The following is a 25,896-nucleotide window of genomic DNA, read 5'->3' on the forward strand; positions in this document are numbered from 1 at the left end:
CGCCGTGCCCATCGCGTGCGGCTCCCAGGCCCGTTCCCCGGCAGCTTCCCGGGATTCCCCCTGGCAGCAGCCCAGGGCCCGGCGGCGGCGGGTCAGGGGCTGCGGGGACCGGAGCGGCAGTGGCCGAGGGAGGTAAGGCCCCTGTGGGCAGAGCTGCAGCCCTTGCGTGGTCTAGCTGTATGCCGTGGCCGGTGCAGCCGGCTCGGTTACCGGCCGTGGAAGGTGGCTCTGTTGTTTAACAAGCTCTTTGATGAAGCGTGCCTTGATGAACTTTAATTTATTATGTACTTTCACATTTAAATGAGGTTTATATCTTTAACAGACTACTTTAAATTTGACAACATATTGTTCCAGAGCTAATTTATGTAGAAGTACTGTTCACTGAAGTATTAAATACCATCTGAACTGTCACCTAATAAATAAGATGCTGTTTACTGTTTGAAACATACTGAGGTTAAACATATGTATTAAATTTATATATATATATATAGCTTATACAAAGATCCATTAAATTATATATTTAGGGGTGGTATCCACAATGTAAAAATGCAGACCAAGCTTACATAGTGTTTCACTCACAACTTTTTCCTTGATGGCCGAAGCTGGTAACTTAAGCTTGTCCACTGCATGTAATGAAGGTCTGTTCAGGAAACTTATGGTTAAAGCAGTTTTATGAATATCTACGTGATGCATCTAAATGCCTTAGAAAATTAATACTTAAGTCTGGTAGAATTGGGCAATAGTAAAAAGTGTTCAGGATTCAGATATTTATATGGACCATTGCAACACTTCAGTATAGTCAAATGTTAAATACATTTGGAAATGAATTCCTGTTTCATCACTGGCTAACTGTAAGGTAGCCATCTGCATTCTTAGTTTGGTGGTATTTTACTCTTACATTTCCAGTGTTTGTGAGGATTGAGCGTAACAACTGCACATTTGGTCACTGTTTTGTCATTTGTCCTATAGAAGTGGAAGCATGGCAACCATGGAAGAAAACTTTCCTCGAGGAGGCATCCAGAAAAAAACCACAGAGGGAAAAACCCCCAACCCAAAGTTAGAGCGGGACAATTTGTTTGATGTATGTTGTTTGTGTGTTCTTGATTAACTTTTTTCAGAGCTCTTCCATTGTCAGAGTATGACCTGCAATCCTTCCTATCCCTTACCTCTATAGTAAACTATAGAAGGGACTTCCAGAAAGAGATAACTTCAGATATCCACCTTTCTTCTGTTCTCTTAAAGATCCCTGATGTATGATGCATGTTGAATGTTATATATAAAAAAAATGTTCAATCAAAATTATTGATCAGGCTTTTAAACTTTCCACAAGCATGTTATCCTGAGGTGCTTGTGTAGTGAGGCTGGTCTTAGTGGATACAGACTAAGTTTCATCTTTCTTTTTCTGTTAGTAGAGTGTGGTGCAGATCACTTGCACCACTCATTTCCATTCCCAAGGTTTACAGTTTTGTAAATGATCAGCCCCAGCCCAAAGGAGATATTTTGGAAGACTTACATGTAGACATATAGCAGTTAGCAAGGTTGTTCTCTTTCTTTCTCCAATTCTAGTATTTTCTTCTGATTTTGTTCATGGCAGCAGAGTTCTGCCTTTGTGTAAGGTTCATCTCTTTATCTGTTTTTATTTTTTTCTCTCTCTGCTTATTATCTGCTTTAGGTTCATCATGAAGAAAAATCCCAGAAAAGAAAAAGGAACCAAAGGGATCAAGGAAAGCAGAAAAAGTTCAAGGCAGACAAAACAGTTGCTGCTAAAGACAGTGTTTTGAATATTGAACCACTCACAATTGAGGTTTGTGGATAAATGTTTGATTTTGTGTGCATCTCTCTCCTGGGCTACGTAATATGGCATGTTCTTCCTCACTAAACCTGTAAAATATATCAGTGATTTGGGGCAAAAGTGTATTTACCACTCTGTTATCACTGACTTGCTGAGATATCCACAGTATGCTATGCTTCTTGCTTTCCCAGGCGCTCTGTGAGGGGATGCTGCTCCTTGGTTGTATAAAAGAGGTCAGTGACTACGAGCTAGTCATCAGCTTGCCCAATGGACTTTCAGGATTTGTACCAGTCACGCAGATCAGTGATGCCTACAGCAAAATGCTGAGCGAGCAGGTGGCCCAGGGAGAAATTCTGGAGGTGAGACTTTGGACTAGGACTGTGATTTGTGCCTGGGAGCTAGTGAGTGTTAATAATACCTCAGAACCTGAGTTCTTGCGTAGGAGCCTGGTTTCTGGTGTCTTGCAGCTGACTTGAATTTGGTTGCATGCAGTGCCTTAGCCTTGGCTAAAAATAATCCTTGAACTTCATGGACAGGCTGTTGAACATGGAAGGATTTGTGTTGTGTATCTACTGCCAAAGCTAAATACTGATTGCTGGCTGTAGGCAATGATGGGAAGAAGTTAGTGAAGTGGTTGAAAAATTGTGTGAGAGTGCAAGTGTTTCTCAGGGCATGGGGGAGTGGCATGGTCCTTGCAGTTTAATTGTGTGTTGATGTATGCAATGTGCTGCTGTGTAGTGCTGATGTGGATTGATCTTGGTTTGGAACTGGCTTTTCCAAGCAAACTTTGCAATTTCCTGATAATGCTGATTGCTAGAAAGAGGATGTAGTAATCTGTTACTCATCTCTCTGGTGTCAGCACTCCATAGGTTTTCCCAAGGTGATGTGGAATGTGGGATCTGCCAGGTACACTAGCCTTTTGGTGGGGGTGTTTTTCTCTGCTAAAGAGGGTGGCGAGGTTAGGGTCACTGTTGGCCCTGCGGATATTTCCTCAGCTGCAATCTCCTGACTCTGACCCACACAGTATTCCTTTTTAAGCAAAGCCTACCAGTCTTACTAACATCACATAATGTCATTCCTGCCTCTATATTGAGATCCTGGTGTTTGGGGTATTTCCTGCCTTTTATTGCAGTGTTGACAAAAAACCGTAGCTTTCCTATGGGATTTTGATTTCAAAAGCTACTTCAGTAACAAATTCTGACTGTCTTCTGTTATTTAATACTGTAAAATTTGTATGTTTCTCTCCTGATCATCTTGGGCAGGACCTGAATTCACTTATGGACATGTATTCTCCAGGGACACTGGTCAGGTGCATTGTCACCAGTGTTGAGAAAAGTGCTGATGGACGTCGCAGTATCAAATTATCGATTGACCCCAAGAAGGTCAATAAGGGTCTGAATGCTTCAGCACTAACATCGGGCATGGTAGGTGTTCTGGGTCTGCCACAGCCTCTCTAGGCTTTGGAAGTGTCTCTTGCACAGTGCATGGGGGAGCGTTTCAGTTTGTCCTTGCATGGGATCAGAGCAGAACATGGAGCTGCTCCCACCATGGAAGAAACCTGGGAAGAGAGGGCAGCATTGTGCCATGGTTCCAGGTTGTCACTCCTGAAATCCATTCACCTGATTCTGTTTCGATATGGACAGGTTATTTAATGATTTATTTTTGGGTAGGTTTCTATGTTACTTATGCAGAGAATAATATTTAACATGCCTTGCAGAGGTGCTTAGTTGTTTAGTTTTTGTGTTTGCAGCTGTGTGTGCCTGCAATTAGAGCTCATGCTATTTTTGGGCATCCCAATTTTTTTCTCTACTGGTCTGTGAACTCCATATATGCATAGTTGGATAAGGGTGGAGTTGAGAACCCGCTGCCAGATGGGGTGTGATAATAAGAAAGGATGTAGTGTTCTTTCTGCTTCTCTGGAGAACTCAGTTCTCTGTCCTTATGAAACAAGTGAGTACTTGGGTGGGGAATCTCTTACCAGATGTACATTCTTTGAAGACCCATCTGTTTCATCATGTAACTGAATTTCAGTGTTTTCCTCCCAACAGCTGCTCTCTGGCTTTGTGTCTAGTGTGGAAGACCATGGCTACCTCATTGATATTGGAGTCAGTGGGACTCACGCTTTCCTTCCTCGTCAGAAAGCCCAAAATTACATCAAAGCAGTCAAGAGAGGTAAGAAATAGTGCAGGAGGAGCTGGTGGGGTTAAAATGGAGGTGAAGAATGACAGAGATTAAAGCTTGTTGTATCTGAGTGCACCTCAGTGAGACTGGATCAAGGTGGAGTCTTTGTGAGTTGCTGAATATAGTAGTTTTGTGGCTGGTCTGCAATAAGCTGTTGGGTTTCAGCCTGCTTTCTGACAGACTATGTTACTGTTTCAAGCCTACCCGTCCTTGCTGGCAGTAGAATTCACTCAGATTGAGAGGAGTTCTAACTTCTTAAAATAGAGGGAACTCTGAAAAAGCTTTGGAAAGAGTGCAAGAGAATCTCTTGAGTGCTCCTGGTGGAGGTTTTAAGCTGTGACTTGTCTTTGTAGGGCCTGACTTGAAAATAGGCCAGAACCTGAACTGTGTCATTGCGGAAGCAAAGAACGAGGGAAGAGTGGTCCGTTTGTCCGTTGATCAATCAGAGATTGCTGCATCCCTCGCAACAGAGCGACAGAACTGGACGCTCTCCAATTTATTGCCAGGGCTGGTAGTGAAAGCTCGAGTGCTAAAGGTAAACTCTGGTTTGGATTTGTTTTTTAGGTTTGGTTTTGGGGTTTTTTGAGCCTTGCTGATGGCAGGGAGACAGGTGAAGTAGAGATGGAAGTTTATGCCCTGAACTATTATCTACTAGACATTCCATCCACTTCATCTAAGCTCTGACCTCTGTCCTGGTTGTGATGCCATGAGTATAAATGCTTCAGCCTGAAGTTGGTAATGAAGCTTGAAGGAGAACAGGATCCGTTTTGTGCTTCTCTGGTCTTTACCTAGATAAAATGTTCAACAGGCTAGCCGTAGTCTTCAGAGTACCCACAGCATTATCAAAAACCTGAAGGATAGTTTTTGTGAAACAGTTTAGAAAGCTGAATTGTTAGTGGGTTTCCTGTCTCTTGTGATGTGCTTGTTGATTAGCACTGACAGTGCCTTTTCATGAAATGTGTGAATTGCTCTCAGTTTGAGATGCATGAAAACTGAGAGCAAATTTTTTTTTACATATTTTCCTTCCTCTCTTTAGGTGGCCCCACTTGGGATCAAACTGAGCTTTCTGTCTTCCTTCACTGGCATTGTGGATTTCATGCACATGGACCCAGAGAAATCCATGAACTATTCCCCAGATCAAGTGGTAAGGAGGGTGAACAGTGGCTGGAGTTGTATGTTGCTTACGGCATCTCTTATGTTCTTCAACATTTCTGTGGAATAATCTCTGAAATCTTACTGATGATAACTGTCTTTCTCATTTTTTAATTTGAATTATTATCATGCTGCTTTAGAGCTGTAAAGAGCAAAGCTCTTTGTGGGGCAATGGAGGACTTATTTGGGAAGCATGAGAGACTTGGGTCATAGAAAAATTACTTGTGTGGTCATGTTCCCCTCACTATTTTGATACCAGACTAGGCTGTAAACAACAGGCAAAGCAAAAAACCCCTCATCTGTGACGCTGTCAGAAATGGAGTGATGTTTTAATAGTAATATTGGAAAGTGCTTGTACATGAACAAAGAGTTCAGGTACCAAGCATAATGTCTAAAAACATGGGCTATATGCCTTTCTCCTCTTTTGTCTACAAGCTTGCATTTAACGAACATACTGTCTCCCAGGTGAAAGCTTGCATCCTCTCTATCCACCCCACCTCTAAGGTGGTGCGGCTTACTCTACGGCAGGCCTTCCTCCACCCTGGGGGATCCCCAAACCAGCTCTCCAGTGATCGCATGGGGGCAGTGGTGGAGGAGTCAGCAGTGAAAGCTTTCTACAAGCAGTTTGGTGCCATCTTTGAACTTGATGATGGCACTCTTGCATTTGCACGGGTAAGTACCAGGGTGGTGAGGCAAGTCTTCCATAGCTGTCACAGCCTCCTGGAGAAGGAGGCTAGGAGGAGGTTTTATTTTCTACCTTTATGTTCTATCTTTATGCTCTTTGTGAGACTTCAACAAAACCTCCTCTTGTTCGGGTTGGAATGTAGGAGGGTCATTGTGGAAGAACTGGTGAAATGTGCTACACACAGAGAGTATGTTAGAGGAACGGTTTTGTCAGATGCTACCACTTCAACCTAAGGTCTGTGTATCAGTGCTTCCATCTTCCAGTCACTAAATTGTAATTTGTTTTTTCTAGTTGAAACATCTTTCAAAAAACAGAAAATCCTTTAAACCTGGGGCATTTAAGACAGGATGCAAACATAAATGTCGGATCATTGACTACAGCCTGATGGATGAGATGTGTATTGTATCTCTGAAGTAGTAAGTTTCATAGACTTTTCCAGAAAATTGGTTGAAGGATTAGAAAGGTGTGGCTGAGAGTGGAAAATATGACATTGCTTTGCTGGACTGGAACTTGCCATTTGGGGGTTTTGTCTTGTATCTCTATTGTCTCACATCAGGTTGTCTGGGCATCTTGCATATCCTCCCCATACTATAAGGAATTGGGACACCATCTATATAGTTGGTGAGCTGAGGCACAGGGAGGCTAAATTACTTCTGCTGAGATTGTGTCAGAAGATTGGCTGAACAGGAAAATGAACCTTGATCTTCCAAGTCTCAGCCCATTTTGGTTCTCCCTCTTAGTATTTTCATCTTTGTGGCTTTAGGACATGCAGATGGTGGGTTCCCCTTTCATGGAGCCATGGCTGGTGGCTGTAACTGTGGTTGTCACCTAGAATGGAGCCTGGTGAACCTCCCTATACTTTGTCTGGAGAGCTCTTTTGGGAGGTGGGTCAGTTGGAGTAAAACACAGAATTGTGGAGTTGTAGAGTACTACTGTGTGAAATAATGGATATTTGGGGTAAGGCAAAGTGGGGGACTGTCTCTTCTTCTCCGTGCTTTCCTTCAAGTTGGCTAATTGGTCATCTCTGGCTGTGTGTCTTTCCTAGTCAGATTATTGAAGCACGGTTTCTGCAATACCAGGATATCCATACAGGAGATGTGGTGCAGGTGAGTTTCTGAAGACTTACGCAGCACTGTGTGACCATTATACTTAGAACAATAATCTAGCTAATGTGCATGTCCTCTGCCTAACATGCATGTTAAACTTCTCATCCAGGCTAGTGAGATGAAAACCTCTCCTTGCAGGGCTTGATTAATGGAATGTGATACTTTTCTGTCTCCACTTTGTTCGGGTTTTTATTCATGATGCTGGCAAGGCAATCAAATTTTAGCCATGGTCAGTCATTTATTTGTGGCCATGAATATGTTTTTAGAAAGACTTGAGTGAAAGAAACTAAAACTTGCCTTGCATTCAAAGTAAAAGTTCATGTATGGACCATCACAGTCAGTTGATGGGCAGAAAGTTGCTCAGTTATTGCCATTCTTATGTCTGAGTCATGACTGTGTTGGATATGTCTCTGGAAACAATTTTAATTTGCCAGAGTCAGTAGGGATTTTGCCAAAGTAGCCTATGCTTAAGGAAAAGAGGCTGTTAAACAACTTTATGGAATGTATAAAAGTTAATGGGTCAGTTTGGTTGGGTGGGTTGGACTAAGATTTTGGGTTTTGGAGGGTGGTTAGATTTGGTGATAATAGGTGATGCAGTGTTTTGACTGTTTCCTGCCTGGGCATGGTCTGCTTTTCATGCCAAATTTACTGATCCTTTTCACGATTTTTGGTTCTAGGGCAAAGTGTTTGCTCTGAAACCCATTGGGATGCAGGTGAAAGTGACTGATGGGATTAAAGGTCTTGTGCCATCCATGCATCTCGCTAATGGGATCCTGAAGCAGCCTGAGAAGAAGTACAACATAGGAGATGAAGTCAGGTGTCGGGTGAGAGCTGCCAGACAGAGTCTTCAACTGCTTTGTACTCTTTTGTTCTGAGTATTTAGCAGCTGGATTGGTCAGGCAATGGCAGACGTGCTTTTTGAACCTTATTGTACTCCATTCTTATAGGTGCTAGAGTGCAATCCTGCAGGAAAGAAGCTGATCCTTACTCTAAAGAAAAGTCTTGTCCAATCAAAGCTTCCAGTCCTCGCCAATTATGAAGATGCAAAACCAGGTCTGATCACACATGGCTTTGTGGTGTGTGCGAGGGAGTTTGGCTGCATTGTGAAGTTCTACAATGATGTCAAAGGTCTGGTACCCAAGAATGAGCTGAGCTCAGAACCCATACCTTGTCCAGATAAAGTCTTCCATGAAGGCCAGGTAATTAATGTACCTATGCCACACCTTGTGTTCAAACGCAGAAGAGAAATCTGCAGTTGATTTGGCTCCAACATGGGTTTTTCCCTGGAGGAACCAGCTGCACCAAGAGATGTTTATGTCCTTTCACTTTAAGTAATAGTTGTGCTCTATTTAAACAGATTAGGCTGTAAAAGAGACAGCCCTTTGACTATTTCCCAGGCCTGTCTGTTTCCATGCTCTCTCTGTTCTGATGTGCAGGAAGGAGACACCATGGTACACAATATGGGGACTACACTTGGTTGAGTTACTGAGATCTTAGTAGAATTTTGGGGTGCTAGGCTGCAGTTTCTTCTGAGGATGTTAAAACTCTTACCTACAGAATCAGAAGGATGAGATTTTCTGCATTCATATTATTCTGGTTTTCCTGTTTGTTTCAAATCCTGCATATCTTAACCAGACACTCTGGGAACCATGCTGTTCACCAAGATCTGGTCTTTGTTGTGGGCAAGCTTAAAGAGATCTCAGCACTCTTATCTTTTTTGGTGCTTTTGTTTGTCTTTAATCCCACTGTTTGTTCACTGGCTAGGGATAAGGGTAATTTTCTAGCCAAGATTTCTGACTGCAGATCTGGAATCGGAATTTTATTCTCAACTCTGCTACAGACCTGCTACATACTTTTAGCAAGTCATGTAATGATTGTGTACTTCCACTTTCCAACTGTGTGATCAGAAGGATGTTTGTCTCTGGTTGAACCTGTTAAGTTACAGTCACTGGCCTGCTATCCTTAGGTGTGAGAGAAAAGTATACTGTGTATGCATTTCCCTGTCTCATTCTGTAGGTGGTAGCACACTGAGGAGGATTATCAGCTGAATTAAACTTTTGTTTTAATCTTTCTTTGCTGCAGGTTGCTAAAGTAATGGTCTTAAAATGTGAGCCCCAGCAGGAAAGACTCTTGTTATCCTTCAGGTTATCAAGCAAAACTGCTCCGGAGGACAAAAAGGAATGTCCTCCAAAGAAGAAACGGGAAATGAAATATCAAATAGGAGAGGTATTGAATTCAGTGACTACTCCCTTTTTTGCCTTTTCCTACTTGCTTTCCAAATAATTTGGTAGCACTTTGAACAACTTTTCTTCAAGAAAAGCTGTCAGTCGTTAGGAACTAGCATTAAATGTGCGTTTCTTTTGTGTGATTGGCCTCCTGGATTGATCCTCCTGGATCAAAAACTGTTGTCAGAGGTCAGGATAAAGAAGTCACAGGACTGTCCTGGAGGTACCAATTAGCGCTCCTATTCCTCTTTCTTCTAGATGCTGCTGATGTTCTCACTCCAAAAGCAGCTGCTTTTGCTCCTTGGAAAAAGACAACTTCAGAGAAATGTTTTGAAATGCTCCCCTGTTGTCTTTGGAATGAACAGTTTCAAACACCCTGCAGATATTGCTAATGCAAGAACAGGACAGTTTTAATCTTGTTTAAATTATTCCCTTCGCTCTTCAAATAAAAAATCACAACAAAGAGAATGTTTCTAGCTCTTGATTTCTCTGGGAGCTGAGAATTACTTTTACTATCCATGTTGGCATGATTTTTGGGCTCAGCCCTGCTGATACAAGATTTTTGCATATATAGCTAGGAGGTGATGTCAGAGCCCCTGCAGCACAGCATTTGGTACCCTATGCATCAAAAGGGATGACTTCAAAGACACTTGGAATCTTATATCGCTGTGTTTGTTCTCTTTTCAGATGGTTGATGTAAAAGTCTTGAAGAAGAAAGATAATGGGCTAGAGGTTTCTATCTTGGAAGATGAAGGCAACGTAATATCCTCGATTCCCACAGGACACCTTTCTGACTTTGTTGCTACCTGCAAGCTCCTGTGGCATTGTCTTCAAGAGGGAGATGTCCTGCCCCGAGTTATGTGCCTAAGTGACAAGGGAGAGCATATCGTATCCTTTGCCACCTCAACCAGTCAAACAAAGCAGGGGAAAAGAGATACCTGTCAGGAATCCAGAATATCTGCAACAAACAGAAGCTATACTAGTTAGTGTGTTGAAGTGGAAGTGTCTGTCAAGCTAGCGATGCTTCAAAGAGTCATTATTATAACTTGCTTGCATTAAAAGTGAGACTCAGCTGCTGCTAGAATCCCATCAGAATGAGGACTTGGTTGTGAATTGACTGATCTTACCCAACCAGCTTCTGGGCTGTTAATCACATCACAGCCTTAGCAAAAATTTTGCTGATTTTATACCAAAAATCGGAACTGAAATATTAGGAAATTGACATTTCTGCTAGTGTGAAGTATGCCTCTCTAATTCTGAGCAGCTTAAGAGACACTGGTTGCTAAAGTTTAATGTAGAGAGATCAAGACAGAAGTTGTAATTGCAGGACTTTGAGCTCCTGTGCTGTCTAACCTGCAAAAAGTGCTCTAGCCCAGTGGTTAGCAGCACCAAGAAATTTGCTTAGCATTGGGCTTCTTTCATTCACCTTTTCCCATTTTTCCTAACTGGTTGTTCAGATGTTGAGCAGAAAGTCTGCAGTGATTTCTGCTGTACAGGAGGAGCAAGTTGTGAGAAGTTTCTCTGAAATCCAGCCTGGGATGCTGTTGACTGGTTATGTGAGGAATGTGATGCCCTTTGGAGTGTTTGTGGAGTTTCCTTTTGGTGTGACAGGACTGGCACCCAAAGTGGTAAGCTACACATTCCCTTCAGTAAACAGCATATGTGTAACCAGGTATGCTTGAAACAGGGCTTTTAGATACGGTAACAAGGAGGGAACAATAGAGCTGTGGATCCTGCATTTGCACAGCTTCCTCCAAGTAGGGTAAAAGCTGCTTTTAGTTTGTGTTTTAATTCACTTCCAAAATGAAACAAAGGACTTTATTCAAGTGTGTTTAGGCATCACCAAGGATTTCATGTGACTTCAGTAATTCATTTAAATTGGTGGGCTTTTGTTAGTCTAGGTTAATTTCTTTTATGCATTTTCATGAAGTCTTAAGCCCTTCTTCTGAACAGCACGGCAGGTGGTTGATAGTTAGCAGCTGTGCTCAGTAACCCTTGCCCCTTTGTTTTCTTTGCACAGAGCATGAGTGACAAGTTTGTGACAGACACCAAGGACCACTTTGTGGTGGGACAGACTGTGATTGCGAAGGTGATGAGCATTGATGAGGAGAAGCAGCGTGTGCTCCTCAATCTGAAGGTGTCAGAGTGCAGCTCAGGCGATTCTGCTGCAGAGAGCTTTGCCCTACTGAGTCAATATTTCAAGGAGATGAAAGAAATCAGGAACTTGTTGAGAAGAAGAGGTAAAAGATGCACATGTTCTGCTGAAGGGGATCATATCACAAAAAAGGGGTGCCAGAGAGACAAAAAGGGAAAACCATTTTCTTTTAAGTGAAAGAAAGGTCAGTTCAAGCACAGACTTGGCTTCCAAGAGGAGCTTATTAGAAGGATGTTTGTGCAGTGTCTGCCATTGACAAGAGGAAACGACAGCAGAAAATACAAGGATAATTATGCTGTCACTAAAGTGCTTGTGATAACCCAAACCTAGTACTTGCATGAGGATGAGTTTGTACAGATAAATTTGCCTATTTGTATTATGAGTTTGCTGAATGAGTCTTCCAGCAAAGGTTTTCTCACATGCTGTTTTCCTAGTGTCAGGAATACTGGAAGTATTGCAGTTGATTTTTGTCAAATTCAATCTTTGCCTTTTTAGGTTCTTTTTATATCCAGTAGCATTTAGTATTCTGTTTCCTATAGTTGTGAAGTGACAGGTTGTTTTGTGGGTTTTGTCTTAATTTATTTTGTTTTCACTTTTTTCTATATGCGATGCTGTGTGCCACTGTAACATTAGAAAATGTTCTCTCCAAAGTTATCAGATCCTTAATGTCAGAAAATTGTTTCTGCTTTGATTAACTCTTAGAATTTACTTCGTATTTCTACAGATTCAGGAGCCTAAACTTTGCTTTCCATTATGTAGGTGGATATAATGTTTGTGCACTCTTGACCAAACATAGAGGTTGTCTTTGTTTTGCAGTTGAGCAACACAGGTAAAACTGACTTCCCACTTTTTCTTCCCTTTATTTAGGGGAGCCCAGCATGGCCCAAGGCCTTTGTGAGTTGGTACCTGGGAGGGAGCTGCAGCTGGTGGTGCAGGATGTGAAGGAGGATGGCTCAGCACTGTTCAGTGGCAGCTGTGTCACAGGCTTGACTGTAACAGCCACTCGCTACCATTTGGGAGGTGAGGGTCTTTGCTTGCTTTGGTCTTCATTCTTGTCTTTTCAAACCTCTGTCCTGAAATGAATTCTGCTGATGAGGAACTAAGATGGGAGGAGATCAAAGTAGGAATGGGCTTTAAGACTAGTTTAATTTCCTAATGTGTTGCTGACCCATTTGTGTGATTTGGAACATATAATTTAAACTTACCTGTGCCTCTGCTACCCATCTGTAAACTGGACTTAATCCTGCCTCCTATCTTGGGCACCTTGTTAAGGTCTAGTTTGTGCTCTGAGATCCGTAGTTGAAGCATACTGTATATAGACAAAGTATTAAGACAAGCTTCAGCTTTCTCAGCTTTTTTCTTCCTATTTTAGAAATATGTTCCTTGGACTATGCTGTATCTGTAACTGCTGTTAATTTTTCTTTTAAATTAATGTGAGTTTAAAACAGGACTGCATTTTGTGTACTTAGCAATTTAAAAATTAAAGCAGAAAAGTGCTGTATTATGCAGAACCAAACAGTACATGCTGAGATAATGAATAAACCAATGAAACCAATATAAACTGCCAACTTCAGCAGGAGTAGTATCCCAGCACTTCTGTGTTCAGAAGAGTGTCTTTGTTTCCTCAGCAATAGATAGACTGATGATGGTTTTGTGCAAATATTAACATAATCTTTTTCAAAGCCTGTATTACCTTGAATTTGTGTTTAGTCAGCCTTGTCTGCATTATTTGAGTTGCATCTTCATAAATTCAGTTTAGTTCTTTAATGAAAGCATCAGACTCTTCCAAATGAAAAAGCCTGCTTTTTCTTCTTTCTTGCCATTCATGTTGGAGGAATCTCATATTTTTTTAAAGAAACTTATTATATATTTGGTACTAGGTTGACTTTGTTACAGTAACTTAGTTACAATTAGTAACTAAGCAGTCTTTTTATCACTGTGGTCTTCAGGAATTAAACTGAACCACATGCAACCCATCCCGTCCTGTCATGTGCCCCTAGCTCCGTTGCTGAAAATTATTCACTGTCATCAGGAGATAATCTCCTTATTTTCATTTGTAGACAAAAATATTGTTCCTGGTGAGAAAACAAAGGCATTGGTTCTTCATGTGGATGCCCTCACATCCAAGGTGTATGTTTCTCTTCGGGAAGAACTGTTAAAACAAAGAGCCAAGCAAGTATGTGTTCAGTTCTTGAATTTGTGTGTTTCTGTTCATCTAGCAAACTCTAGGTGATTAATTGGGGGGGGGGTGCTGTTTCTTCTTTTAGAACTGTGGGAGGTAGAGTGAAGGGAATCAAAATCTCAGCAAGAGAAGTCACTATCTCCATTTCTGTCTAGCAGCTCAAAGAGAACTCCCAGCACTCTGCCATCGTGCAGCACATAGCAGAAGAGTTTGCTGTCGTGTCTTTGGAAACAGGCCAGCTGGCAGCTATCCCCACAGCGACTCACTTCAATGACACCTTCCACTTTGACTCAGAAAAATTGAAGGTGGGACAAATAATCTCTGCAACCTTAAAAGTAGTGAAGATGAATGACCACGGAGTTTTGTTAGCAGTACAAGGCCCAGCAAAGAAGAATGTTTTTGTAAGGGTTCGGAATGAATCTGAGACAGCATTAGAAGAGATGCTTGCTGTTGTGAAACACTCGCTTTCCCTGGGGGATATTGTTACTGGTACTGTTAAATCTGTCAAACCAACCCATGTCACAGTTGCTATTGATGACAAGCTGACAGGTTCAATCCATGCATCCCGGATTCTGGATGAAGTGCCCATAGGCTCTTTTCCAACGTATACTCTGAAAGCTGGACAGAAGGTGACTGCTCGAGTCATTGGAGGCAGAGATGTGAATACTCACAGGTGGGAAAACATACACTAGTATTATTTCTTGGGGAATGCAAGGGGTGAAACAGTTACTCAATTCAGATGATCTAGGCTGTTCCCTCTGTCAACCCTTGCTGGAGTAGTTTAGGCCTGAGGAAATCTGCTATTATATTCTTTTCCAGATCCAGGTTTCATTGAATTAGCTCTCTACCTGTGTCACTGTATTTATCTTGAATATAAATTGCCAGAAAAAAATATTTCTGAACTCTGAAGGTGCAGTGGAAGCTTTTAAATACAAGCAGGATTTGACCCCAAGAGCTAAATTTGCCAGACTATTTTGGTTACCTAGATTGCTACTAAAACAGTACTAGGAAGAACTGGAACTAGAAAGCTTTGGTAGTTTTAGAGGGCTTACACCTGAGTTTTTTTGCCAATGCAGAGCGATTATTATAGGTGGGTGAGTAGGTCCTAGGGAGATCATGAGAAACTTTGATCCTTTTCCTGTTCTTTAGGTACCTTCCCATCACCCATCCGCACTTCACACGGTCCATTCCAGAGCTCAGTATTCGACCAAGGTAAGCGTTGGCCTCTGCACTGTCTGCAGATGCTTCACAGACCTTGTAACCTTGTACGTTCCCTCCCTTCTTCCTCCCATTTGTGAAGGAACTGGCCATGAGGAAGGACCTCCACATGTATGCAGTGTGGCAAGGTCTTTTACTCTCTCTTCCACACTAACTTGGGTCTGAGAGCTGTGTTAAACCTCACAGTGCTCTCCTAGCACATTATTTCCTTTGAATGTCCTTTTGGCTTCAGGTTCTGCCAGTCTGGACTCTGGCGTATCTGTTCATGTCAGAAGGATTCCCTCTTAAGCCCAGGGAAGAATTAATTCTCTGCAGAAGGATGCATCTGGAGAAGGGATGGGGGTGAATGTCATAAAGGCATTGTCACGGTAGTACTGGCTCACCATAATCTCCTGGGTTTCTAACTCATATCTTCATCCAGATAGACCAAATCTGTCTTACTGATGTCCTCTTTCTTTGTTTGCAAACAGCGAAATAGAAGGGAAAGTCACAGCAGTGCTGAACCTTAAAGAAGACAGTGCACTCAAGAAACTTGGGCTCTACATTGTTGGACAGACAGTCACCTGTTTTGTGAAAAAGGTGAGGTCAGAGTCTTCGTAAGGAGTGTGCTGGGAGAGACAGCAAGTCGGGGTAATCTCAGGTGCCTTAGTTCATACCTAAACACTGACACTACTATGGTCTTTAACTGTGAGAGTAGCCTAGGCAAAGTGCAGTGTCTTACAGGGAGAGCAGGAGAAGGAAGTCACATTTTCTATACTTGACAGAATTGAGCTGACTCATCTTCTTTGACATGCCTGTTTGTTACAAGCTGATGCTTCCTACCCTCTACTCTACTAAAATGGCCTCTGAGAAATTGCATATGCCACCAGCACAAAGTGCACTCACTGCTGATCCCCCTGTGTGCACTTGCCTGTGAACCACAGCAGTGTTATGCTTGTAAGGGTGGAAACCAAATCACCGTTTTTACTTGGTGCAAGAGCCAAGGCTGTAGTAGTTCTTTCTAACCTTAAAAATTAGTGAATCCATCAGGAAAGGATTTTTTCCCAAGGTCTCATGCTGTCTTCTCTGGTTATTTGGTGTCTTCTCAGTATAACATCCTCAAAAATTGGCTGGAGGTAGAAGTTGCCCCTGACATTCGAGGAAGAGTTCCTCATCTGCTGCTGTCTCTGAACACCAAGGTAAGAGGCCATTACAGATAAGCTACACAATTTTGTTTTCTGTGCACATGGCTGCAAGTAGTGACTGCAAACACTTCTGACATCCATGTGAACTCATAATCCAGCGCTCTGCTCTTTAGGCATCACTGCCCCTCACTGGCAAGCAAGTGTTATGCCCGTAGCTAGTTTGGCTCAGGATAGCAGTCATTGAAGCAATGCTGAGCTGTCACTCAAGTGTACACATCAAAGATGTGTATATAAAGTGTAAAACTTCACAGGATATTGGGCAATGCTTGTAATAAGTGGATATCTGTCTTTTCAGGTCTTAAAACATCCAGAAAAGAGCTTCAAAAATGGCCAGGCGATATCAGCTACAGTGACTGGAACAGATGTCACCGAAACAAACCTCTGCTTGTCGCTCACAGGTAGAGTGGAGCTTAACAGCAGGACCCCACCACATTTGAGGCTTTACTCAGAGGTGGGCCTGCCCTGACCCCTCAGGTGAAGATGTTACACTCCAGAGCCAAGTCGTACCTCTCTATTGGACAAAACTGGGACAATGACCCAGGTATAATGGCAAGCAAGGCAAGAGAGGTCAAACCTTTAGACTAAAAAATTGTTTTCCTACTGCCTCAGACTGAAGCCTTTCTCTGAGCCTTTATGAATGTATTCCCTTCTTATCTCAGATGTGAGATGGTACATTTAGCAACATTTGTCAGTTATTCTGGATCCTGGAACTGTGCAATGAAGGGACCTTGTCTGGGCTACCAAGGCAGATGTTGCTGTGAACTGAGAAGAGTGCATAGACTGCACCTTACCAAAAGTTGGTGGGTTTGATATGTGTCCAGGCAACTACAATCAGCTTCACTGACTCATTACCCCTGTTGCTTTGGTCATGCCCTTTTGAAGTATTATGAAGTATTATGAAGCCCTCTCCCTCCTTCACTTTTTCCAGGAATTCAGTCACTGGAGCAGGGCACCATCACTGTAGGCATGGTAACAAAAGTGACTCCACACATTGGTTTGACCATTGCGCTGCCAGGTGGGAAGACTGGCAAAGTCAGCCTCTTTCATCTGAATGATACTTACATGGAGAATCCTCTGGGTGACTTCAAAGTTGGAAAGATTGTCAGGTCAGTAATTCTTTTTCTTGTTCCTTCAAGCTGCAAGGCTTAGAAATATCTCCCTTTGGTGACAGGCTTTTCACTGCCATAAGGTAATGCCAGACCTGAAAGGTTCAATCTGTAGTTAAGAAGTAATGCTGACTTATGACCTTATATGCATTTGGGTGAAAGTCTTGTATTTTCCATGTATGAAGAAGCCCATTTTCACCTGCCTTCTTGAACTGCGTTTTGAGTGTAGCTACTCTTAGCTAAGGTGCTGATGGGACCGAGCGAAGCTGGTTATCCCAGCTCTGCTGTGGTTCTATGGGCTGTTTGGCAAGTCAGTTGTCTTTGTTTGTAATGCACAAGTAATTGCATTTCCCTACTTCACAGACTTGTTGGGAATGCTGGAGAGTGCAACAGGCCAAGTGATTCAGCTGTAACAGTCTTTTAAGTCTTTTGTACTAGCAATTGAGACTGGGTAAAGCAAGTAGATACATTTCAAAAAGCCATTTAGCTGGTTTCATGAACTGTTGTGTCATGCTGGTTTGTGTTAGGAAGTGTTCCAAGGGACGGAGTGGTTTGTTTCCTTTAGGGCTTCATTCTGCTAGTGAAAATATCTATTTTCTACATGTTGCTTTTTTTAACAGATAAAAAAGCTTTCTGTTTTCTCGCCTTACTCTGCCATGCAGGTGTTACATCCTCTCCAGTGAGCATGGCAAAATCCAGTTATCTCTCCGTCAATCCCGGTATGTGTCATCCCTCCAGTCTGCTGATCTACTAGTGAAGAAAAGGGTAGTGAAATACAGTAACTGTTGGTTTAGGCAGACCAGTGTGAACTGTTAAAAGGACAAGGACTACATTTTTTTAAGGGATGAGTCTTGTTCCTACTTCAGAAAGATTTTCCTCTGTATTGGCAAAGGTGGAGGTGTCTGACACTTAATGTAGAGCTGATCAAGTGGGTTCAGATTTAATTTCTGTTTATCGCAGTTTCTAGACCTGACTCAACTTTTTTTTTGTTTATTTGGGAAGAAAGGGAAAGTTCCACCATTGATTTTGCAATAGAAACATGTTTCTTTTTAGTGTTCAGCTGCATTTTAACTGTTTTGATTAAATAGCAGACTTAGTCCTAAATGTCTCTTAAAACTGAGCCTCTTGCTTTGTCTCCTCTATGGATCAAAAATGCATAAACCACATGGAATGAAGTATCTTAGATATAAATGGGGAAAAAAAACCCAAGCCAATGCTGTGCAGAATTTCAGACATTTTACTCTCCTCATTTTCTTAGTGCCAGAGGAAGTCATCCTGATCTATTTTGTCTGGCTTTGTTTACAGCAACTATTTCCTAATGCTGTGTGTAGCTTGGCAGAGAGGCAGATAGTCCATTAGTACATTTGAATAAACTGAAGGGTGTCTCTGATCTGCTATGTTTTCCAGAAAGTACTAGCTGTTGTTAATACTGATTTATTTTTTTGATATCCAGAGCAGAATGTGGATTATTTAGACAAGTGCTTTAACTTCTAACCTCTCTTTTAGGCTAAACCGAAAGAGCAACAGCAAAGTGGAGGATGTTGAAATAACATGTGTTAAGGATGTTAAAAAAGGCCAGCTAGTGAGAGGCTATGTCAAATCAATCACTCAATCCGGTGTATTCTTTGGGTGAGTAGCATAACAAAATTATTCTGGGAAATGAGGAATGAGAGGTATTGGAGAACTTTGAATGTATAATTCTGGAGTCTTATTTGGGAGATAGTCTCTGGCATAATGTGGTGTAATGTAAATAATTTCCTCCTGGGAATCAAGATGTCATTGCTGCTTTCTTGAGCCTATGAAATTTAAATAGGGAAAATTTGTGTGATGCTATATAGAAGTGGTGGTGCCACAGATGTAGTCACTGCACCCTTCCCCCCCCGACCCCTGGAATACTTATTTTTTGTTTTCCTTCTATTCTCAGCTTGTCCGCTTCTATTCTGGGACGAATCCTGTTCCAGAATGTTTCCCCTTACTTTGTACAGAAACATTCCTTATATGAAAAGTACCTGCCTGAAGGAAAGCTGCTCACTGCCAAGGTGCTTGGGTAGGTCCAATATTCTGTAAAAGGGGCCATGAATTAGTAGAAAGGAGATGGTGTGGGAGGAGAGAATGGAAAGAGGAAGGATAAAAGCTGGGAATATTTGAAGGAAGCTCATATCCTTGCAGTCACTGTAAATGCTCTGATTGTAATTTTTTTCTCGTCTTCTCTCCTGATATGCTTGGCAATGCACCACAGTGTAAATGGAAAAGAAAAACATATTGAGCTCTCTCTCCTGCCTGAGGACACCGGGATGCCAAGTGTCTTGCCTGAATACCTAGGCCTACCACGATATGGTGCAGAGGAAGAGAAAAGAGAAGCAAATGACAGGGAGAAGAGAGAAGAGCTTAAGCTGAAGACAAAACGGAGAAGAGGGAACTCTGAAAGTGAGCAGGTATGGATGTGATTGTACAGGACATGCTGAATGACTTGGTTGTCCCAAATACTGAAGGGATTAAGAAGATCCACTGGGGTTAGGCTAAGAAATTATACAGAGTAGGAAAAAAAGATTAAATTGCATTGGAGATCAGTAAATATCAGAAACTATTCCATTTGCATAGGAATTAACTGAATTAGCAGCCCAGTTGTGTTGCCTGTGTGGCCCATCCTGTTGGTCTTGGCACCATAAGTAGGTGAGCATGGGTTTATTCTCTGTAGTCTCTGTTACGTGAGAGGATAATGAGGGATGCTGTGCCAGGACACCACCCTCTCTCTTCTGCCAAGCTCTTTACTTTGTGATCAGAATTGCCTTTAAGATTCATCCCAGTTGTTGCTCTCCACCATCCCCTCACTGCCCCTTGTTGCAGGAGGCGAAGCCAAAAAAAAGGAAGATCTGCCCAGCAGATGAAAATGACAGTGGAATTGAGGTATATTACCGGGAGGAGGTGGATGATGACCAGGAGGAAGAGGCAGCTAAAAAGAAGTCTAAGGTGAGAAGTTTGGAGGAGAACCTGAGCCTGAAATGACTTTTTAGCCCTATTGAGATGTGTCAGTTTTGACTTGGATGACAATAAGTAACATTGCTGCAAAAAACAGTGACACAGACTGGTGTCTGTATCATCTGAAAATGCCTTGAGATGGTCTGAGTTTATATTACAGCAAAGATGACCACAATTTAATGTTTTTGCTGGTGGGCTGTTTGCAAGTGTGAGAATTCAGTAGTACTGGCCACAGAGAAGCCACAAGCAAAGAGCAATTGTTTAATCGCAGTGTAAAAACTTCAAATTAGGGCATTCTCTATCTTCCATACAGGTGAGGAAACCCGGAGAAGCTCCTAGGCTGCAGGTTTCCGTGGGCTTCACCTGGAATGAGGACATGAACACAATGGATATACCTGTGCTGAGTCAGAGGGAAGAGAGCTCAGAGAGTGAGGAGGAGGAGGATCCACAGGCGAAGGTACTGTGAACTAGCATTGTCTGCACAGGAGACACCACATGGTGGCTGTAATGTGATGTCTTTGTACTTGCGTGTCTGTCTGCCCCATAGCAAAGACTTTTAACCCAAAGGAACATCTCTGACGGCTAATACAGAACTTTCTTAACTCTGAGCACTGGTCTTATCAGCACATATTCCTGAAGCAGAGAAGAAAAGGCTCTGTTTTAGCATGGCTGCATGAAAATAGGGCTTCTCTTGTTGACATGCTAGAAGAGTAATTATTTAGGGTCAAACAAACATTTTCATGAAAGTAAAATTTTTGTATTTGATGCCAGCTCTGTTTTTTATTTTTCTGAGTGTTGTAATTTTACAGGAAAACCTGGAGATGAAAAACCTTTTCAGATTCTAGTCCTCCTTTTTAGAAAAACACCAAAAAATTCTTTTTATATGCTGTAATTTTTTAAGAAGAGCTTTCCAGTGTGAGCAATTTGGAAACAAGCTCATGAATTGCTTTCATGTTTGCTCTTCAGGATTTCCCCTGTCCCTCAAAACTCGCCTCTGTAAAGGCCACGCATGGCGGATGCTTTGTTGCCCAAGGTATAGCTGCCTTGTGCAGAGAACTATGGCACTGTCAATTCCCAATTTAGACCCGAGTAACCCTAGCGATCCAGCAACGTACCCCACTCTTGCACAGTTTCTCCCCATGTATCCTGGATTTTTACAGAGTGGAGGGTGGTGGTGAGCACTGGCTGGGAGGGCAAAGATGGAAGAATGAGAGGGAGGGCTGAAGTGTGAATCCTGCAGTTGGGGTGCAAGACTAGCAAAGTATTTGGTCCCTCATTGTATTTCATTAAAAGAAATGAGATTACACTTACTGCTGCTCTTAGAGGTGTGAACTATGTGTGAAGGGGTGGGGTGTGTACTATTTTCCTCCTTTTAAACAATTGGTGTCATCTCTTCCTGTGAAAACACTGCCTATCCTTGGGCATACTGAGGTCTGGCTGTTCTTTAGCTGGGCCTGCCTATTCCCACATGAAGTGCCAGCTTTTCCCCAGTCCTCCTTTTTTGCTCTTTCAGCTTAAGAAACAAACAAAGAAGGAGAAGGAGCTAGAGAAGCAGAAGAAGGAGAAGGAGCTTTGCAAATTAGAGACAGCTCTGATGGACCCCAGTCGACAGCCCCAGTCAGCAGATGACTTTGACCGCCTGGTGCTGAGCAGTCCCAACAGCTCCATCCTTTGGCTACAGTACATGGCCTTCCACCTCCAGGCTACTGAGATTGAGAAGGCCAGAGCTGTGGCAGAGAGAGCACTTAAAACAATCTGCTTCAGGTAATACTGGGGCTCTGCCTTTCTTTGCCCCAAAGAATAAATCATGGTGGCATACTTGTGGTAGAAGAGCATTGGTAGCATCATTGGTGTGTGTGCATGTGCGTGTGGAGTGGCAGAGTCTGTTTCAGTATCCTCAGATAGGATTAAATGGTAGCAATTGTCAGCTGGCCCTTTGAAGGTCTGGTGTGAGTCACCACAGTTGGCCTACAGCTAACTTGCTGCAGCTCATGAGCGCAGTAACTGCCCAAGGTATCACTGAGTGCACAGACCTACTTCTGAGCAGTCTGAAGGGTTTGGAAGAGCATAATGTTGTCCTTAAATCAGAACATGAAACAAACTGTGAAACTCCTGTTGCTTTTTCTGTAGGGCTCTCAGTAATCATCTCTACAGTATGATTAAGTATATTGTACTTTCTTGAATCATCCTTGTGGTTTTTAATTACAAACAACAGTGATCAAAAGCTGTAGTGTGAAACAAATGCTGTGCTTTATTCCAAAAGTTGCGTTTCAGTGAGCAGTATGCCCCCTTCCTTTGTCTTGGAGGCAGGCTGCAAGTCAGTCAGGTGGCTTGCAAAGAGTTGATGAAGACTGGTAAAAGGCTAAATATTCTTGTTCACGTCTGCTTTAAGGGAAGAACAGGAGAAGCTGAATGTCTGGGTAGCTCTGCTGAACTTGGAGAACATGTATGGTACTGCGGAGACGCTGATGAAGGTCTTTGAGAGAGCTGTTCAATACAATGAACCTCTGAAAGTTTTCCAGCATCTGTGTGACATCTATGCCAATTCTGAGAAGTACAAGGTAAGACAGTGCAAGCAGGTCCCAGACACGTGTCCCATTGTCATGCCAGTAAGCTACCAGTGCTGGCTGTATAGGCTTCCAGCAGTCAGATGTTAAGCTGACCCTGTTCCTAACTGGGATTAATTATTATGATTGACAGTGGACAAGAAACTATTGATACTTGCTTTTCTGCCATAAGTGTTTGGAGATACCTGGGCCAAGAGTAAGAGCTTTAGAGCTACAAGGTTTTATTACGAATCTGTGTAATCTAACCCAACTCTGCCCTTCCAGCAAGCAGAAGAATTGTACCACACAATGCTGAAGCGTTTCCGTCAGGAGAAATCTGTGTGGCTGAAATACGCCTCTTTCCTCCTGAAGCAAGGCCAGACTGAGGCCACACACAGGCTTTTGGAGCGTGCTCTCAAGGCTTTGCCCACCAAAGAACGTAAGCATCTCTTCCACATCCTTAATACGGGCCATGCATTGGCAGGTCTCTGGTAGATGAACTGCTCTCTGGTATTTCTGCCTGTGACAATGTTTGTAATAAGTGAAAAGTGCGGCCAGTTGGTGCTGAACATGCTGCCCTTGACTCTCAAGGAAGGGGAAATTTCAACCTAGACATCAACACTAAATTCTCCTGTAATAGGATTTTCTGTGATGGGCAAAAGCAAAGCACCCAAAGAAAGATGCCTTTGAGTCTTAGAGCCTTCTAGAAAAGTTCATCTGGTCTCGTCCCAGGTTTGGGGGGCTGCCTGTGTATGCTGCAAGATGCATTTTGAATTTAAGAGTAAACTTCTGTGTCCTGCAGAGAACTGAAATGGGAATTGAACTCTAACCCTTCTTTCTCCCACTCTGATCCCACCTTCTTCCAGAACCACTTTACAACAGAGACTTTTGTCTCTGGGTAGAGATGCTGCTGTCTGTGTGTCTGCCTCTGTTCTGTGTAATTATCACTCGTGTTTATTCATAGGGAAGAGAGGTGGTGTGATACCTAACATGTCATTTCTTGTTCCAGATGTGGATACCATTTCAAGGTTTGCACAGCTGGAGTTCCATTTTGGGGACTCAGAACATGCCAAGGCCCTCTTTGAGAGCACCCTCAGCAGCTATCCCAAGCGGACAGACATCTGGTCCATCTACATGGACATCATGATCAAACATGGCAGCCAGAAGGAAGTACGGTGAGTTGTGCGACAGCAGGTTGGGAAGGAACAGAGTACGGTGCTTGAAGCAAGAAAAGAGCAGAGGTACCCTTCAGCATGAGGTTGTGTAGGGCTTCCCAGAGCAGACCTAAAGAGAATTTTTATCACCTAGAGAAAGAAAACAGGTGTGTGGAAGTGCTTATGCTTACCAGGTTTGAGGAGATTCCAGGGAGATCCATAGGGCAAAGGGAGGCTGATTTGTAAGTAGTGTCCTGCATGACAGAAACTGGAGGACTTGCACTGAGGTTCATCTGTCCCTCTGGAGGGATTGATTGCCTTTTATCTGATGGGTGAGATCAAGCCCTTGTGTATCTTGTAACATAAAAATAGAGAAACTTTTTTTTTCCCTTTTTCTTTTCTGAGAGTTGACAAAAGTAAGTCCAGCCTCCCACACTGTGGATACAGCCACATCCACTTAATGAACACAGGGTCAGATACAGTCACTGAATCTTAACTTAAGTTGACCAGCAGCAGCTTTAGAGTTCTGCAAGCAAATAGAAGGCTTCTACATTGAGGTTTTGGCTCAGAATCTTTTTCTTCAAACACAGCACTTCGCAGCAGGTTGAATGTCTCCCCTGACTTTCAGTTCTTTGTTCAAAGGCAGGATGCAGGGCTTGTACTGAGTGCTGTCACCAACACAGTGATCTGAATCACTTTGGTTTCTTGCAGAGACATCTTTGAGAGGGTCATACACCTGAGCCTGGCACCAAAGAAGATGAAATTCTTCTTTAAACGCTACCTGGATTATGAGAAGAAATTTGGCACAACAGACAGTGTTCTGGCTGTTAAAAGAGCAGCACTTGAGTATGTGGAGACCAAGAGTTCCCTTGCTGACACCTAAGTACGGTGCAAGTAAAAGCAGAGAGACTCAGCTGTCCATGCAGTGTGGGAACTGAGAGGTGTGGAGTTTTGCCGTGGGTGTCCACGGACAGTGAGTTTCTGGAGGGTATTAGTCTATGACCAAACCGGAAAGAACAATCAGTCAAAGGAAAAGATTTTATAAATGTTTGCAGCTTTGTCCAAACGTTACAAATAATTCTACTCTGTTGACACTGGAAATACTTTTAAATATAGACTGTTTTATAATCAATACAAACATCAGTCATACCTTTTCTACTTTCCTGGGGAAATGGTGCAATTATGACCCACTATTTTTAAGTACAGCAATGTCTTATAAATTTATTTCTCTCTGTTAAGATGGCAGAGAAGACTTTTGCCTTTTGGCTGAATTAACACTTTGAAAGATGAATCTCAAGTGCCTTTATGTTCCTAGAAACTGGCAGAACCAATTGTGAATTGTGGCATAGTTGAAGTTGAAAGGGACCTCTGGAGATCATTTGGTTTAAACCCCTGCTCAAAGCTGGGGTCAGCTACACAAGGTTGCTCAGGACCACATCCAGTCTGGCTTTGATTTCTCCAAGGATGGAGATTCCACAACCTCTTCTGGGCAACCTGTTCCAATGTTTGGCCACGTTCACAGTAAAAAAAGTGTTCTATTACATTTAAATGAAGTTTTTTTATATTTCAATTTGTGCACGTTTCCTCTTGTCACCAAGCACCACTAAGAGGAGTCTGGTTACACTTTTAACATCCTTGTGTCAGGTATTTATATACATGAATAAGATCCACCTTGAGCTTTCTTCTCAGGCTGAGCAGCCACAGCTTGCTCAGCCCCTCCTTGTATGATGGATACTCCAGTCCCATAATCATTTTCCTGTCCTTCAGCTGGACTCACTCCAGTAAGCCCATATCTCCTGTACTGGGGAGCCCAGTACTTGACACGTCACCCCAGTTTTCTTACCAGAGAGTAGAGGGGAAGGATGACCTCCCTCGACCTGCTGGTAATGCTCTGCCTAACATAGCCCAGGATGCTCTTGTCCTCTTTAGCTGAAAGGGCATATGCCTTTAAAGTCCACATCATCCAGTTGCAATGGATCCCCTGATTGCAACTATCTGTCATAACAAGGGATTGATGACAGAAAAAGCAGTGATTTTTAGTAGTTGTTATCTCTTAAGAGAAATCAGTGAACTCAAAAAACAAAAGCCTTTTTTCTGTGCTGAAAAAAAGTCATCCCATCTAACCTTCTGCTTGGAAAAAGCCAGGTATCTTGGGTACTTACGTAAGCTCTGTCACTGGTGTCAGTGCCTTATGATCCATATTCTTGTAACTCTCTGGTAAGATGTGGATG

The 25,896-nt window shown here is 42.6% G+C and overlaps 1 protein-coding gene across 2 annotated transcripts; it reads left to right on the plus strand.

Moving 5' to 3' along the window:
- The first annotated feature begins 7 nt into the window (after window positions 1-7).
- On the plus strand, window positions 8-24,833 carry PDCD11 (programmed cell death 11). Of its 2 annotated transcripts, none has more exons than XM_074908442.1 (36): window positions 8-132; window positions 970-1,081; window positions 1,673-1,804; window positions 1,984-2,151; window positions 3,055-3,216; window positions 3,841-3,964; window positions 4,327-4,508; window positions 5,010-5,117; window positions 5,591-5,797; window positions 6,102-6,226; window positions 6,856-6,916; window positions 7,594-7,740; window positions 7,864-8,115; window positions 8,999-9,142; window positions 9,829-10,029; window positions 10,599-10,769; window positions 11,162-11,381; window positions 12,164-12,316; window positions 13,357-13,472; window positions 13,634-14,151; window positions 14,628-14,690; window positions 15,167-15,275; window positions 15,785-15,874; window positions 16,176-16,278; window positions 16,809-16,986; window positions 17,649-17,705; window positions 18,493-18,615; window positions 18,911-19,033; window positions 19,226-19,421; window positions 19,834-19,956; window positions 20,279-20,422; window positions 21,479-21,729; window positions 22,358-22,526; window positions 22,797-22,950; window positions 23,521-23,686; window positions 24,377-24,833. In XM_074908442.1, exons 2-36 carry the CDS (start codon window positions 980-982, stop codon window positions 24,546-24,548), a joined length of 5,514 nt encoding a protein of 1,837 aa, XP_074764543.1. In that variant the 5' UTR covers window positions 8-132; window positions 970-979; the 3' UTR covers window positions 24,549-24,833. The 2 variants fall into 2 exon arrangements, with proteins under 2 accessions (XP_074764543.1, XP_074764544.1); XM_074908443.1 differs by having other exon boundaries at window positions 13,637-14,151.
- The last annotated feature ends 1,063 nt before the right edge of the window (window positions 24,834-25,896 follow it).

The sequence above is a fragment of the Athene noctua genome, chromosome 5 (genome assembly GCF_965140245.1).
Source record: "Athene noctua chromosome 5, bAthNoc1.hap1.1, whole genome shotgun sequence".
Classification (NCBI taxonomy): domain Eukaryota; kingdom Metazoa; phylum Chordata; class Aves; order Strigiformes; family Strigidae; genus Athene; species Athene noctua.

Excerpts from the sequence above, each read along its gene's own strand:
- PDCD11 (XM_074908442.1), top strand. The coding sequence starts at position 980 with ATGGCAACCATGGAAGAAAACTTTCCTCGAGGAGGCATCCAGAAAAAA. Across the intron at positions 3,217-3,840 it reads CAGCACTAACATCGGGCATG|CTGCTCTCTGGCTTTGTGTC; the intron begins GTAGGTGTTCTG and ends TCCTCCCAACAG. Across the intron at positions 6,917-7,593 it reads ATACAGGAGATGTGGTGCAG|GGCAAAGTGTTTGCTCTGAA; the intron begins GTGAGTTTCTGA and ends TTTTGGTTCTAG.